This window comes from Palaemon carinicauda, chromosome 19, assembly GCF_036898095.1.
Source record: "Palaemon carinicauda isolate YSFRI2023 chromosome 19, ASM3689809v2, whole genome shotgun sequence".
NCBI classification, from domain to species: Eukaryota; Metazoa; Arthropoda; class Malacostraca; order Decapoda; family Palaemonidae; genus Palaemon; species Palaemon carinicauda.
Window position 1 is genome coordinate 13922826 of NC_090743.1, and position 18021 is coordinate 13940846.

Sequence of the window (18021 nt, forward strand, 5' to 3'; positions counted from 1 at the left end):
TACATCACATGTCTATGGAATAGGCATATGTAAGCACACGTGGGTTTTATTTTTTGGCAAAAATGAGGAATACAAATGTCTCTGATTTTATTAATGATGAGCCAAATTCACAAATAAAATATTCACGAAGTATATGCAAATAAATTTTGAAAATTTACTAAATTGAAAATTACTTATACATTAGTAATATAAATCATACATACCAAAACTATGACATATGCCTGAGGTTGTTTTTCTCTTATTGCACGACATATTTCCATGATTCCTTCTGCAATTTCGGCTGCAGTATGTGAATGATTGTTGGTCCCTACTAGTACCACCACAGCCTGTAAACACAATGATGGAATAAAACGTATATATAACAAACATTATACCATGTAAAATATAAGCACAAATGTACATCATGAAAACTGAAGCTTGATAGAAATGTGAAACTTAAAAGTTATATAATTTACCCTGGTAAATTATTGATTTTTCATGTGATAGAAATGAAAATGAACAGCCAGCAATTTTATCAAAGTCAAATTCAAGGAAAATCATAAAGCCTATCTATCTACATTTCCACACAGCAAACATAATCAATTATGCGCAGGCATAAAACGTAACTTTGTGAAACTATCAACAATGAGAATTTGAGATAAACGAATGAGAATACATTCATTTTATATTATACTGTATATACATATGCGTACAGTCTGCACTAAAATGACTCAATATGTAAAACATCTCACCTTTGGTTTAATACATTCTAGTTCTCCGTTTTTAAGTCGCCATAACACGTGCTGTGTCTGATCTCCACCAATGCCAAAATTAAGGCTATGCATTGGTGCAAACCATTTCTCCCATAAGTCAGTTGATTGTAAATTAGCAACTAATGAGTCTCCCACAAACACCACATCTGGTTCCATTTCTCGAGCTTGATTGACAAATCTATTGTGCTGCAATAAAAAAAAGAAAATACCTTTGTAATTTCTTAGTCAAATAAACAATATCACAAAATTTCAGCGAAGCTGGAAACTCGCCTGATAAAATGACAAATTTGGAAGTACAGTAATATGTTATTTTCATTAGTAAAATAAATTTTTGAATATACTTACCCGATAATCATGTAGCTGTCAACTCCGTTGCCCGACAGAATTCTACGGAAGGGATACGCCAGCGATCGCTATACAAGAGGGGGGTGTACTCACAAGCGCCACCTGTGGCCAGGTACTGCAGTACTTCTTGTTGACACCACTTCAATTTTTCCTCGGTCCACTGGTTCTATGGGGAGGAAGGGTGGGTCAATTAAATCCTGATTATCGGGTAAGTATATTCAAAAATTTATTTTACTAATGAAAATAACATTTTTCAATATTAAACTTACCCGATAATCATGTAGCTGATTCACACCCAGGGAGGTGGGTGAAAACCAGTGTACATGTATATCAAGAAGCTAAGTATCCCGTATTTCATATTATCAGTTATTCAAAATAACAATGAAATTACAAGTACCTGGTAAGGAAGTCGACTTGAGCCATTACTCTGCTTTAAATAAGTTCGTCTTCCTTACTGAGCGCAGCATTCCTCTTAGGAGGCTGAACAACTCTAAGGTGCTGAAGTATCAAGGGCTGCAACCCATACTAAAGGACCTCATCACAACCTTTAACCTCGGCGCTTCTCAAGAAAGAATTGACCACCCGCCAAATCAACAAGGATGTGGAAGGCTTCTTAGCCGACCGTACAACCCATAAAAAGTATTCAAGAGAAAGGTTAAAAGGTTATGGGATTATGGGAATGTAGTGGCTGAGCCCTCGCCTACTACTGCATTCGTTGCTACGAATGGTCCCAGGGTGTAGCAGTACTCGTAAAGAGACTGGACATCTTTGAGATAGAATGATGCGAACACTGACTTGCTTCTCCAATAGGTTGCATCCATAACACTCTGCAGAGAATGGCTCTGTTTGAAGGCCACTGAAGTAGCCACAGCTCCCACTTCACGTGTCCTTACCTTCAGCAAAGCAAGGTCTTCTTCCTTCAGATGAGAATGTGCTTCCCTAATCAGAAGCCTGAATAGTAAGAAACTGAGTTCTTAGAACTTGGAAAAGAAGGTTTCTTGATAGCACACCATAACGCTTTTGATTGTCCTCGTAAAGGTTAAGACCTTTTTAGATAGTACCTAAGAGCTCTAACTGGGCAAAGTACTCTCTCCAGTTCATTCCCCACCAAGTTGGACAGGCTTGGGATCTCGAACGACTTAGGCCAAGGACGTGAAGGAAGCTCGTTTAGCAAAAACCGAGCTGCAAGGAACATGTAGCCGTTTCAGATGTGAAAACAATGATCCTGCTGAAGGCGTGGATCTCACTTACTCTTTTAGCTGTTGTCAAGCACACGAGGAAAAGAGTTTTTAATGTGAGGTCCTAAAAAGAGGCTGATTGGAGAGGTTCAAATCTTGATGACATAAGGAACCTTAGGACCACGTCTAGATTCCAGCCTGGAGTGGACAACCGACGTTCCTTTGAGGTCTCAAAAGACCTAGGGAGGTCCTGTAGATCTTTGTTGGTGGAAAGATCCAAGCCTCTGTGGCGGAAAACCGCTGCCAACATACTTCTGTAACCCTTGATCGTAGGAGCTGAAAGGGATCTTACTTTCCTTAGATATAACAGGAAGTCAGCAATCTGGGTTACAGTGGTACTGGTTGAGGAAACTGCATTGGTCTTGTACCAGCTACGGAAGACTTCCCCTTGAGACTGATAGATTCTGAGAGTGGATGTTCTCCTTGCTTTGGCAATCGCTCTGGCTGCCTCCTTCGAAAAGCCCCTAGCTCTTGAGAGTCTTTCGAAAGTCTGAAGGCAGTCAGACGAAGAGCGTGGAGGTTTGGGTGTACCTTCTTTACGTGAGGTAGACGTAGAAGGTTCACTCCTAGAGGAAGAGTCCTGGGAATGTCGACCAGCCATTGCAGTACCTCTAAGAACCATTCTCTCGCGGGCCAGAGCGGAGCCAACCAACGTCAGCCGTGTCCCTTTGCGAGAGGAGAACTTCAGAAGTACCCTGTTGACAATCTTGAACGGCGGGAATGCATACAGGTCGAGATGGAACCAATCCAGCAGAAAAGCATCCACGTGAACTGCTGCTGGGTCTGGAATCGGAGAACAATACAACAGGAGTCTCTAGGTTATCGAGGTAGCGAACAGATCTATGGTTGGCTGACCCCACAGGGCCCAAAGTCTGCTGCAAACATTCTTGTGAAGGGTCCACTCTGTGGGGATGACCTGACCCTTCCGGCTGAGGTGATATGCCATGACATTCATACCGCCCTGAATGAACCTCGTTACCAGCGTGAGCTTTCGATCTTTAGACCAGATGAGGAGGTCCCTTGCGATCTAGAACAACTTCACGAAAGAGTCCCTCCCTGCTTGAAGATGTAAGCCAGGGCTGTGGTGTTGTCAGAGTCCACCTCCACCACTTTGTTAAGCTGGAGGGACTTGAAGTTTATCAAGGCCAGAAGAACCGCCAACAACTCCTTGCAATTGATGTGAAGTGTCCTTTGCTCCTGATTCCATGTTCCCGAGCATTCCTGTCCGTCCAAAGTCGCACCCCAGCCCGTGTCTGATGCGTCCGAGAGGAGACGGCGGTCGGGTTTCTGAACAGCCAAAGGTAGACTTCCTTGAGAAGAAAGCTGTTCTTACACCACGCGAGAGAAGACCTCCTCTCTTCGGAAACAGGAACTGAGACCGTCTCTAGCGTCATGTCCTTTATCCAGTGAGCAGCTAGATGATACTGAAGGGGGGGGAGGTGGAGTCTCCCTAACACGATGAACAGGGCCAGCGATGAAAGTGTCCCTGTTAGACTCATCCACTACCTGACTGAGCATCGGTTCCTTCTCAGCATGCTCTGGATGCATTCTAGGGCTTGGAAGATCCTTGGGGCCGACGGAAAAGCCCGAAAAGCTCGACTCTGAAGATCCATACCCAGGGAGACAATGGTCTGGGATGGGACGAGCTGAGACTCCTCAAAATTGACCAGGAGGCCCAGTTCCTTGGTCAGATCCATAGTCCATCTGAGAATCTCCAGACAGCGACGACTTGTGGGAGCTCTTAAAAGCCAGTCGTCTGACGGAGCCGGACACAAGATCATGGTACTGCTGCACAGTCTGTGAACTGTCAACCATGGGGAAGCGAGGAAGTACAGTGACAACCCGAAGCTGTCTAGACTGTCTGGGTCGTACAGACAACTCCCTATCGGGTTGCTGAGGTTGCCGCACTGCGTCACAACAAGTCACTTCTGCTGGTTGTTGAACGTCTTCCCAGTGACACACTGACTCCGTAAACAAAAAATCCTCTAACAAGGACTAAGCTTGGACTGCATGTCTTGCAACACAGCTCAAGGTCTATGGGAGCAGGTGTGGTAACAGACGGGGTTAGCGACTGAAGTGGAACCATTACCTTCCCTGGAAGCATGTTATGCTTAAATAAAAGTCCATAAGAGGCTACGCAGCTAAAGGCTCCTCTCCAAATGACAGAGTCCTCAAGGGAATATCAGAAGGAGGGAGAAAAGCACTTTCTCATCTACAGGGACCATATCCGAGAAAAGCTAAGTTCTCTCAGTGAGGGTTTCACTGGTGCAAAAGCAGCAGACTAGAAGGCAACGTTATGAAACTGCTTGACAGTCTAGTGAGTTGGCAACAACCAAAGATGTGTGACTGAGAAGCATGCGGTAAGGTATGCAGAGCATGTTGTATGCAGAGCATGCTGTAGTTAGAGCATGCTGTAAGGTAAGCAGAGCGTGTTGCATGGCGTGTAACATTTCTCAGAAATTCCATGACCAGTGCTAGAGTGAGTAATATCGCATTACTGTCCATTGAAAGTGCACGTGCCGAGGGAATTGATTTAGACTGTTTTGTTGATGAATTTGATAGCCGGCATGATAATCGTAGAATTAAGCTGCACTAAATGTACTATAATCTACTTCACCTCAGGAAAGGGAAACTCGCCCTGTTGGCAACACTGCATACTTCATGCATGCTTGCATGGGGTTTTAATATCAACATAATATTTACCTTACATTCATAACTCATGATTCATTTTTGTTATGAAGATATTTTTGCCATATTTTGCGATTTTGTTAAAAATATATTGCAAGGAATACATATATATTTTTATATTAAGTAATACAAATAACCTCCATTATCATAATGTTTGTGTAGGCATACATGTATATGATTACAAATGCAAGTTATGAAAGTAATGAGGTGTTATTATTGTCATTTGTTATTCCCAAGTTGAATGGGAAGAGGCTCAAGTTGAGGAGAAAGTGGCAGATGCATGCGTTGAGGTGGCTGACTCATAGCATGAGGTTGCTGCCTCAAGAGTTGCGCTTGCTGTAAGGGTTGCGGATGCGCAGTAGCAGGTTCCTGAGGAACAAGTTGAGGTTCCTGAGGTGTGAGCTGCAAGAGTTGAGGTAGCGGCTGCGCAGAACGCAGTTCTTGTCTCGCGAGTTGAGGTTCCTGAGGTGCTAGCCTAAGGAGTTGAGGCTCTCGCTTTGAGGAGGGTTGAGGTCGCTGCAGCGAGTGCTGAGGTGGCTGCCTCATTGATGGAAGAGGTTGTCGTACCTCAAGAGATTGTTGCCTCGCTGGTGGAACCGCAAGCGGAAGCGGAGGAAGTAAGGCATAAGATTCCTGCTCCCATTGCTGAGGTTGCCTTAAGGAAGGCGGAGGTTGCTGCACACCGCTGGTAACTGGCAACTCAGTACGCGGTAAGGTATCCTGAGGAACCTCAACATCGTACGCCTGGCAGACTGGACTGCGGTGAGGCGGAGCGATCGCAGGAGGAGGTGTAACCTTCTCAGCCTGACACTCACGCATTAAGACCGCAAGCTGTGACTGCATGGACTGCAGCAAAGTCATCTTGGGGTCGGCAGACGCTAAGGTCTGCTGAGGCAAAGCCTTAACAGAAGATGAGGTCTGTTGCGGCATCACCTTACCTCTCTTAGGAGGTGTGCAGTCACCTGATGACTGCGGAGAGTCAGAGCTAACCCAATGACTGCATCCGGGTTGTTGAACTCTAGAGGTCTGGACTTTACGTTTAAGAGGTCTTGAGACCTGAGTCCAGCGTTTTCTCCCCGAAATTTCTTCTGCAGACGAGTAAAATAAGGGCTCAATCGTCTGCGGGTGGGAGTGACGGTTTCTGTAAGACACGCCCGCAACCACCGAGGATACTTCTGTGCGCCGATCAAGGCCTGCCGAACCCTTTTGCCCTTCGACATTGCTTCTCCCCTGGGCTTGGGAGCTTGCAAGAGGTCCCGGACTGGGAGGACGACTGGCACGCACAGAAGTACCCTCACGCACAACACTGACACACTTTGCGCTAATCACTTATCACTTTTGAATTTCTGTTTGCACTTATTTCACTGAACTCGAAACTTTAAGTGGTTTGTACCTGAAACACGCAATTCTATCCTTCCTTAAAAGTTAGTAATTGCGAAAACAGAATTACAATGTAACAGAAAAATCTAATGAAAGATAAATAATTCAGTGGCTGGAAAGAGACTAAACACTAGATCAAATAAACTACGTTTAAAATCTCTCACCGCATAAAGCTTGAGAACAAGAATAAACTCTAGAAACGTTTACCTTCTTCCCCTAAAGAGACTAGGGAGAAGAGCAAAAACGATAACAACGTTACTCGCTTGAACGAAACGTTTATCCAGCTCTCTCTCCCTCCGTCTCTATCTCTCTCTCTCTCTCTCTCTCTAGACTTAGAACCTGAGAGAAGAGCCCAATCATATATACTCGTTAAAACATATTATTGTTAAAGGAAAAAAACTGAAAGATTTCCCAAATAAAAAGTTCCTTTATTAGAATTAAAACCATTAAGCTAAGAAAGAATGAACAAAACGCTATAAACGGTTTACTCTTACTGCAACGTGACACCGTGAAAATTCTCTCTCTATCGTAACGATAGAGCGCAAGTTGAACGTTCTGAACGTCAACAACTGCAGAGACAAAACAAAACGTTAGTTCAACTTTGAAACAGTACGAGACTATCAAAGAAATTCTTTCAAAAACATTAAAATAGCATAATATATTAACAGGTAAAACCGAAATGACGGGCTCAATGTTAATTAACTTCGGTACAAGAAAAGACCGCCTACTATTAGGAAAGGTCGAATATAAAAATTAATTTTAATAAATTTATAAAAAAGGAAGTTAATCGAAGAGGCCTATAAAAGGCGGAGAGATATAAAATAAATCTATAACTTTTGTTAAGCAAAATTAAGAAAGAGAGTCTATACTCTCTTAGACACCAACACTTCCGTCTAAGGGAAGGGTCGGCCATTTAAAGGTGAAAGAGAGTTCATACTCTCTTCGTCACCATAATTAATCAAATTAATTCCAAAAGCTAGCTAAGCTAATAATAAAACTTCCTGAATAGCGAAAGCTGAAATCTTAGAGCAATACTTCATCAAAAACCGTGAACAAGACTCCAAAATTATAAGCGTATCCATGAACGTCTTGCCGGAAGCACGACAGAGGAAAAATTGAAGTGGTGTCAACAAGAAGTACTGCAGTACCTGGCCACAGGTGGCGCTTGTGAGTACACCCCCCTCTTGTATAGCGATCGCTGGCGTATCCCTTCCGTAGAATTCTGTCGGGCAACGGAGTTGACAGCTACATGATTATCGGGTAAGTTTAATATTGAAAATTGTAATTTTCCCAATGATACAAAACTAGAGCTATTTATGAGGGTTATCTTTCAGCGAAGCTGGAAGACTAACCATAAAGACTTTTAAGCGAGGTATACCAACCGACCCGCTAGTTAGTGGTGGTAGTGGTGGGGGGGGGTTAGCAGGGTAGCTGGCTACCCCTCTCACTAACACAAGTGTGTCGGACTTGCTTTTCATTGAAGGCAGGACTTTTTAGGGGGACAGGTGATGGCGGGACAATTTGTATAAATAGCTACTGGTCTGTATAGTTAGGAAAATTAAAAATTACTTCCAAATTTGTCATTTGTTCGAAAACTAAATACAAACCCTTTCGCTATTTATAGAGATGACTCACCTACAGTATCAGGAGGGTGGAAGTCCGCACCAAGTGGCTTGGCATTTGACCCGGGGTTTTCTTGTACTGGATTAGCATGTAACTAAGAGAAACCCTGACACCTCGCTAAAACTTCAGGCATCGCACATATAGCAGCTTGAGCAACCTGTTTGCTTGCGATACTAGCAATGTGACTGTCTAGGTAAGATTTCTCTGAGATAAATACTGTAGGAATCTTAGCATCAACCATAGACGTTACACAATCCCACCTCATGGGGGGTATGAGGACGTAACAAGTATTATTTCTATTCTAAGTTATATAAGGGAAATGGTTATTACCTGCAGATAGGAGAGGCAAACTTGCAGAGGACCATGGGTGCTGGTCCCCCAAAAAGGGAAGATGAAAGAAAGAAAGAGCCATTCATTCTTAACATTCACCCAAGACTAATCCTGGGTAACCTATGCCCTAAACCATCTGCTACTTGTCCATCAGTGGGTCACATCTTGCAGGTAGTGGGCAGTAAAGGTCGTCTGACACTTATACACGCCAGCTTGCAGTACCTGCATCACAGAGTAGCTTCTTTTGAATACTAGGGACATACTAGTGCCCCTACATCATGAACTCTAGGTCGACGAGCAGGAGAGGGGTCGAGATTCATTGCACTGTCTATGACCCTGCGAATCCACGATGAGATGGTATTTCTGTGAGCCTCCTCTTGAGCTTCCCCGTGCTGACGAAGAGTGCCGACACTCGGAGTTTAAGGTAATACCTTAAACTCCTCACGGGCCAAAGTAACAGTTTATCTGGGTCATTGGTTACACAACGAAGACTACCAATTCAAAAGGGCCCAAGTCTAGGATCCGCTACACCAGGATTTTGAATCTTTAGAATAAACTCAGGGATGAACCCAAGTGTTACCTCCGCCCATCTCCTTGAATGAGCGACGTCGTAGGATAGACCATGAAGTTTGCTAACTCTCTTGGCCGAAGTCAAAGCAAGCAAGAAAACCGTCTTCAAAGAGGTGGCGTTCTGTTGCCTGGCATAATGGTTCGTAGGGAGCACTCTTCAGAGACTGAAGGACACAAACAATGTTCCAAGAAAATCTAACTACCGACTGGGGCACATAAGCTCATAACTTCGTATGAGGAGGACAACTCCAACAAAGAGGATTTATCAAATTATTATTATTATTATTATTAAATGCTAAGCTACAACCCTAGTTGGAAAAGCAGGATGCTATAAGCCCAGGGGCCCCAACAGGGAAAATAGCCCAGTGAGGAAAGGAAATAAGGAAATAAGGAGATAAGGAAAAATAGAACATTTTAGGAATAGTAACAATATTAAAATAAATATTTCCTATTTAAAATATAAAAACTTTAACAGAACAAGAGGAAGAGAAACTAGATAGAAAAGTGTGCCCAAGTGTACCCTCAAGCAAGAGAACTCTAACCCAAGGCAGTGTAAGACCATGGTACAGAGGCTATGGCACTACCCAGGAATAGAGAACAATGGTTTGAGTTTGGAGTGTCCTTCTCCTAGAAGAGCTGCTTACCATAGCTAAAGAGTCTCTTCTACCCTTACCAAGAGGAAAGTAGCCACTGAACAATTACAGTGCAGTAGTTAACCCCTTGGGTGAAGAAGAATTGTCTAGTAATCACAGTGTTGTCAGGTGTATGAGGACAGAGGAGAATCTGTAAAGGATAGGCCACACTATTCGGTGTCTGTGTAGGCAAAGGGAAAGAACCGTAACCAGAGAGAAGGGTCCTATGTAGTACTGTCTGGCCAGTCAAAGGACCCCATAACTCAGCTAAAAGATGAGCTGTAGCCTTTCACCGCTGAGACCGAGAGAAGCTTTTCCTCCCGAATGTAAACGAGGAACTTCGCTACTGTTGGAATAGTGGCATCAAGGGGGGAGATAAACATTCCATAACACCAACCACAGAACACTATCCACTTAGCCTGGTAGACTTAAGCTGAAGATCGCCGCAGGTATTCCAGCCTTCCTACTTACAACTTGTTGCGAAAAGCCTCTCTGACAGAGGTGGCGCTGGGGGGTCTCCAGATGTTAATCAAATGCATCCTGCCAGAGAGCTTGGGGGTCTGGGACTGGGGAACAGTACAGAAGGAGCCTGAAGTTCAGGGACGTCGCGAACACATCCACAGTCGGGGATCCCCACAAAGTCACGACTTTGTTGCCTATCAGATGATTCAAAGACCACTCGGAGCCCACTATCTGAGTCGTTCTGCTCAGATTGTCCACGAGCACATTAATCTTGCCCGAAATGAAGCAGGATGATAGGGACACCGAGTTGTCTTCTGTCCTCCTTAACATCTCCCCTACTAGATGGCATAGGGGCTGCGAAAAGGTACAGCCTTTTTTGTTTTCAAAGGCCACTATTGTGGTGTTGTCGCTCATCAGCACCACAGAGTGACCCACCAGGAACTGTTGGAGAGCCAGGAAGGGTGCCCTCCTGTCTAAAAGATTTATGTGCTGGTACCTTTCGTAATTGAACCAAAGCTATGAGGTCATGTGGTGCAGCATGTGGGGCGGCCCCCCTTCTTTCGATGCATCCGAACAGAGCATTTATTCCAGGGGAGGTACGAGAAGGTCTGTCCCTCTGAGTAGGTTCTCTTCTGCCACCCATCATCAAAGGTCCGTCATCTGGTGTAGTCCCATGAGGACCAACGTATGCGGGGAGTCAGTGTGCTGATTTCACCTAGATTTCAGCCACTAGACGGGCCAGGGATAACAAGTGACCTAAGAGACGCAACCACCGTTGGGCTGGAAGCTCTTCTCGTCTGAGGAAGGGGCTTGCAACAGGAGCACTAGGACCCACAGAGGAGGCCTTTAAGTAGGGACTACTCTAGAAGGAGAACGCGCCGCAGCGGGACGCGTCTCCGAGCGTCGCGTAGTCGAGCGCTTAGCTAAGACTCCTCAGGCTGTGAAAGGCACTGAGAGTTTAGCTGGATGCCTGTCTGAGGAATTGTCAAGCTCATCAACAGGTTCGGTCCGACGTCATTTGGAAGGTCTGGTTGAGGGGCTACGCACTAATGGACTGCACGTACCCCTACCTCTACCTCTAGACGAGGAACCTCTACACCTAAATCGCGAATACGCGGTTCGTGATCATGATGTTCGTGAACGCGAGCGTCTGGCTCTCGTTCGAGAATGGCATGAACATCTCAAGTGCCTATCTCAAGAGCGTTGAGACCTACGGTCTCGTGAGCGCAAAGCTCTAGAGCGTGAGTATCTTCTAGGCGAAGATCACTTTGATTGTGATGACCTACGATTATTACAATCTTCCAATCGTCGCGAACAACAATCAGGGGAAGAAGTTCCAGAAGTGCGAGGCGATGGCGATGCTCATCCCTTAGCACTGCTGATGGAAGGTGCGCTGATCCCGGGAAAATCATCACCTGCAACCTGAGGGTTCCTAAGGGAAGAAACAGAGGGTTGAGGATTAAGGGATGACAAGGTCCCAGGATGGATAGAGGGTTCTTCATCAGCAGGGGGTCATTGGAGAGGCAAACGTGAACCATCACCTCGCCCACGCGTGGAAGGACCAGGGGAAAGCAACAGATGGACCTCACACATCTCCAGAGCGTGAGATGTTGACGGCTCCAGAGAAGGTTCCCTCGTGGCACCACACTGAAGATGGCGCTGCAGCTCCTCCTTCGAAGGGGGTCCCAAAATCCCTAAGGACAACCACACCCGATATAAATCTGCAAGGGAAAAAGGCTCGCCAGCGGCTGGAGAAGGTGCTCCTCTAGGGGAAGCAACAACCACACCAGTACCCTGGGGTTGCCTAGAACAGTGTTTCTCAACGTGGGCCATATGGCCCCCTTGGGGCCATGAGAATTTTTCAGGGGCCACAAGACAAAATTGGAAAAATGGGGGGCCATGGGGGGGCCACAGAAAATTTAGGACCCACAAAATATATAAATGTGTAATATTTTGAAATAAATCATTATTATGCTTCGAATATTCTGTTTATCATGCTTGACTTTAGTTTAAACATCATTCAATTCAATATACAGTACCAGGTAATTTTTGCAGACAGTGAAATATGTGCCTGCTATGTATGACCTCTCTCTCAAATGAAAGTATGCGTCCCAGCAAACTGAAAAAGCATCTGGAGACTGCACATAAAGACAAGCCGCTAGATTTCTTCAAAAAATTACTTGATGAGTTCCAAGGAAGGATGACAGTGAATCATATGTTTTCCCAAAAAGTAGCAAAAGTAGACAGAGGGATGTTGGCTTCTTACAAGAGAGCAAATTTGATTGCAAAAGCAGGTAAGCCTCATACTATCGATGAATCTCTGATCATGCCGTCTGTGGCTGCAGTGCTTTCAACAGTCATCAGAGTCCACAAGAGGTAACTAGTGTTATTCCTCTGAGCAACTCCTCAGTATCACGCCGCATTGATGAGATGGCAGCTGATGTTGAAAGCCAATTAGTCTCAAAACTGCAGGTGAATGAATTCTCGCTTCATCTCGACGAATCAACTTCACCTGATAATTTTGCTCTTCTGGTGGTATTTGTCTGGTTTCTTGATGTTCATGAAATATGTCAAGAAATGCTTTTCGCATTGAAATTAACGAATGACACTAAAGGTGAATCCATCTTCAAAAAACTTGAGGTCTATTTTGAGGGGAATAACATTACACTCAAGAACATTGTGGCTTGTGCAACAGATGGCGCTGCTGTTATGATTGGAAGGTATCAGGGATTCAGTGCTTACTTAAAAAAAGCTGTTTCTAATGTCGTTTGTGTGCACTGTGTTGTTCACTGGCAGCACCTGGTTGCCAAAAACCTAGCAGGACGTCTGCATGAAGCACTTGGGCATGTTATCAAGGCTATCAACTTGATAAAAAATAGTGCACAGAAAGATCGCCTCTTTCAGCAATTATGTGAAAAGAACAATGAAGAATTTGAAAATGCGTTGCACACTGAAGTCAGGTTTTAGTTCAAAACACTTGAAATATTAAATAATTTCACATTTAAATAACCTTAACCTGAAATTACAAGGAAAAGGAAACTGCTTTACGCATTTTAAAAGAAGTGCTGTCATCTTTTCACATAATTGCTGAAAGAGGCGATCTTTCTGTGCACTATTTTTTATTGCACTTAGGGAGTGTTATCTCTTTCTTTAGTGGGAAGGAACTTGGACAGAAACTTGTTGATGCAAAGAGTGACATCTTATACCTGTCAGACATATTTGAAAAGCTAAATGTTCTGAACAAAGAGCTTCAAGGAAATAACTCCACCCTGTTTTCCTGCTAGGAGGCAATTACTGCATTTAAAGGGAAACTCAAGCTGTTCTGATTGAACCTTCCTTAGCAGTTATATCCACCAAACTGCTTGATGATGACCTAGCAGTGAATGTTGACCATCTGAAGCAGTTGCATAATGATATGGAAACTCACTTCTCTGACCTACTGCAAATGACTGTGCCACACTGGTTTGTGGATCCCTTCATTGTTGATGTATCTGAAGTTGATGTCACCCTACAAGAATGTCTCATTGAACTTCAGAATAACACAACAGCTCAAGCAAGGTTCAAGCATGGAGGACACCAAAAGCTGTGGATGAATCAAGATATGTATAAGTAGTACCCAATACTCTGGAAAGATGTGAAGTTGCTCTTACTTGCCTTTCCCACATCTTACTTGGTTGAGACTGGTTTCAATCGGGTGATGTGCCTGCTGTCAAAGACACGAATTCGCCTTGACATAGAAAAAAAAAAAAAAAAGAGGCAATTTACGTCTCGCTCTAACAGCTTTCAAGCCAAACACTGACAAGTTGGCAGCCTTGCATCCGTCACAGGGATCCCACTGAAACCTTTCAAGATAAAGCCAATTGTACCTACATGTATTCCTTGTTTTGTATTCCTTTTGTAAATAAATAAGTATTCAAATAAAATATTTTTCTAATTAATATTATTTGATTTATACCTGAAATTAGTGTTTTGAGTACATGGTACTATTCAAGCTAGAACCATTAATAGACCTACTTCCCTAGGCGTATTAAGGTGATGGACGGATGGCGGGTGCTGGGGGGGTGCATTAGAACTCAAAGTTGGCATGGAGGGGCCACAAGAACTTGCACTGGATTGAAGGGGGCCACCACCAGAAAAAGGTTGAGAAACACTGGCCTAGAAGATGAGCGATCTGCGCTCCTGCTAGCTCGTCCCTCGTGAGAGCGCGCGCGAGAAGGAGCTTTTGAGAGAGATTTGGGGGGTGGGAGAAAAAGAAGAACGCGTCCCAGTCGCCCGAGGGAAAACGATCGTGCTTAGACGTCTTCTTTCTGCGCCTTCCAAACCTCTCCCATTGGAAAGCAGACCACTCCCTACGCTGCATGCACAAGACGAACCCTGTTCGTAACAATGCCCTCGCCACGTAGAACACAGAGAGCGCGGGCCAGTCTCCAACGACGACATGAAGGTCCCGCACATGGCACCCTCACACCCTGGTCACGTTCGCATGATGGAGGCGATCGCAGAAGGACACGCATACACCTGAAAAGAGAAAGCAAAAATCAAAAGGTCCAATGACAGTCAGGAGGAGAGCAGACACGTCAGATCTCTACTGAGCCAAAACATAAAGTGACATCTCTGACAGCTGTGAGAGTATATATAGAGGTGGATGGGTAGCCCCCAGCCACCCCCTGCCTACCTACTAAGCAGTTAGGCAGGGTTGCCACCTCGCAATTAAAGTCTAATGGCTACTTCCAGCTACCGCTGAAAGAATATCCCCATAAATAAAGGAGGGTTTGTTAGTATGGGAACAAAGTGAAAAGTCAATAAGAGCTGGGAAAAAGTTACCATATCCATCCTCCGACACTAGTCTAACAATAAAGAGAAGCAAACTAAATAATAATGTTCTAGATTCAAATGCAAGAGTATAGTACAGTATAGCATATTTTTTTTCCTGGATTAGTGGTAGATCCGAAAAAATTAAAAGAAGGGATAAACCATCTGGGATTTACAACACAATGAATGAAATACAGTAATCTCTCGCCATATCATGATTCACCTATCACTCTCTCAATACATAGCGGATTTAGGAATATAATATAGAAATAACTTACAAAAATATACAAATTAGCAGCAGGATGGTAAATCCTTCCGGTATGCAAGGGCCAGGAGCCCTAGGTTATGTTAGGTGGGTGAGAAAAGACCAAAATGCATCCATGTATCTTACTAGTTTTACCCCCCCCCCAAATATGTTTTCAACTGTCGTCCCCCTTTTGTTATTGTTCTTCAAGGGAGTCGTGTATCTATGAAACTACTACATACATTCCAATAGAAATGAACGTTATAAGTAGATGTATGTTATTTTAAGATGACAAACCCATGATTTCAATGGCAAATTTACAGGTGGTCTCACACAAAGTGGCCAAGTTACTGATAGGTTCGTTAAATTTTATTGCTGAAAAATAGACAGACACTGACCAGCCCATCAATTATTAGTACAACCTAACCAATTACTAGCTATAGAAACAATATTGGTAAATATAACTACTGTATAAAAATAAAGGGTTTAATATATGATACTTAATTTAAAGAGAAACTGAAATTCGCTATAATAAATAGACAGTGCTGGGTATTTTGGCCTTTTTTTCCGCATGACTAATAGGGTCTGGGGTATTACTAAAGTATCATCAACTAAAATGTGAACATTATTTTATTGTATGGAATTTGCTAATATAAATACAGTGCTGGCTATTTTGGCAGTTTTCTCTACATGACTATGGGGGCTGGGGTATAACTAAAGTATCGATCAACTAAAATGTGAACATTATTTAATTGTATGCATCCTTTGTTTACTATTTGGAGACTGATGGTAGGTTACTGCACTGTTATTTGCAATTGCTTTCAAGCACTTTACCACCTTCCTAGGTCACTATCAAACTAGCCAACACTTGTCCATTTCTTATAGCGAACTCCAGTTTCGCTAGTCATTAAAGTATCATATATTTACCGAAAAAATATATGGTTCAGGGGGGTGAATGTAGTTTATCGGGACAGGGCGATATCTTTCTTATTACTAGCCCAATCTATTTTCCTTATGGGGAAGATGTGCTTTACTTTGATCCGATATACCATAATATGAAGTTATTTTATATTTTCTAAGTTCAGCCCAAGAAGGGGGTCCGGGGGCTTGCCCCAGCTAGGGGTTGTGACCTGGGACCTACTCGGTTCGGTTCGGTTAGGTTGGGTTTGTATGATAGCGACAGTGGTTGGGTTTGTATGATAGCTACAGTGGTTGGGGGGTCGCAGGGGGGCGTTAGCCCGCAGCCCCCCCCCCCCCCCCCCGTTAGGTCATTAGGAAGGTAAGGATACGGTTTGTAGGTCAGGTTAGGGGGGGAAAGTTTGGGTTAGATGTTGTCCATTTTTCTCGGCGTGTCCCCATAAACTACAAAGGCTCCTGTTCAGGTATTTAGCTACAAATTAAAATATCATACTCACCAAATACAGTTATAAACTAGCATAGCACACTGACCGACAACTGGCCATGAACCAGGATACTGAACTAGGGAATTACCTGTTGCTTTGAATTATATTAAGGCAAATCAACACCAAAAAGTAAAAATGCTTCGTAAATACATTGTAGAATCTAAAGGTAGGTCACACTTCAAATTAGACTTATTGGCCTGGCCAAGCCTTGCCTGGTACACTACTATAAGCTTAGGATATTAACTGCTTAAAAGGCTACCTACAATATCATTTCTTTATTCCTAACCATATCACTGCTAATGTATGCCTTGCATGCGACATGTTTATCATACAACCTATTCCATATAATTCTAATTGCTTATGACTTATGCCAAGCTTAATCATCATGGTGATTATTGATTATTTTTTACGACATCGATCAAGTTTCTGAATGAAACAGCTCCCTATAATGTACAACAAACTATAGTCAATTGTTTATGTTCATAAACAGACTCGACATACTGTCATACAGATCAATTATAACGCCTAAAGAGACGTTTTCGAAAATTTATTGGTTGAATGACAACCAAAACACAGGTATAGCAACCAAAGGCTCCCCCGCCCAGGTAATTTCATTCACAGTTCCTCACCATACTTAGCCACCTTCCATCCCCTTGGACGTCTTCTACGGGCGTGGGCACCGCTGCTGAGTTCATCTCTCGCCCCCGGGACACGAGTATCCAATATTTTAACTCAAAATACAAACAAAATGTTGTTTTGACAGCTACTTTTCTTCAGAAAGACAGCACCAAGTCGAGGTCGTACTACAGTCCGATGTGTAAACAAGCAGTGTTGCCAGATAGGTTAGTCTAAAAATCCCCAAAACTCATGATTAAGAAAACCTCCAAAACCACCTAAAAATCCCCATTTCAACAAACATATTATCTTCTTTCTTGATCATGTAGGCTTTACTAATATTGAAATTACTCACCATGCTTCATATAAGCGCAAGAAAACTAATTGCAACAATATAAAAGTTTACTCATCTTTGTTTCTTAATAAAAATTTGTACTGAATTTCCCCATCAGACACCCAAAATCCCCAATTCTAGGATAAATTCTCATATCTGTCAACACTGGAATCTATCATATGGCGACTTGGTCGGGATTCTGTATTAAATACTCTAGCGATATCTTGCAATCCTATTCAGTCTCCGTTAATGTATATTCTCATGTAGGCATATTTTGCCTCAAAACTTTATCACAATATTAGTTTGAAAAATAAGCTTTTCACTATATTATACAAAAATTAAATTCATATGAAAATAAAGACGGTAAAATAGCATGGTTAATTAACAGAGTGACAACTTCCTTCCACTTGCGTGTCATGTTCATTCTCATCTCTCAGTCTAGCTGCTTTTTTAATTCTTTATGAAGCAAAGTGTCGCTTAGAAATTATTTGTTCTTTACTCTTTTGTATTTGATAAACAAATTAGACAGTTATGAAGCTATACTATAAATTTGACATATCTTATAAAATAACAAAACATGTTTCAACCACATT

General features: G+C 43.1%; 1 protein-coding gene across 1 annotated transcript in view; it reads right to left on the reverse strand.

Moving 5' to 3' along the window:
• LOC137658454 (platelet-activating factor acetylhydrolase IB subunit alpha2-like) overlaps positions 1-17302 on the reverse strand; it is a 29874-nt gene extending 12572 nt beyond the window's left edge. Inside the window, exons 1-3 of the mRNA XM_068393180.1 lie at positions 17109-17302; positions 732-938; positions 204-326 (exon numbers count right to left, since the gene is read on the reverse strand). Of these exons, the coding sequence (XP_068249281.1) occupies positions 204-326; positions 732-938; positions 17109-17174 (396 nt within the window). The 5' untranslated portion in view covers positions 17175-17302. The remainder of the gene's footprint in view (positions 1-203; positions 327-731; positions 939-17108) is intronic.
• Between the last annotated feature and the right edge of the window lie 719 nt (positions 17303-18021).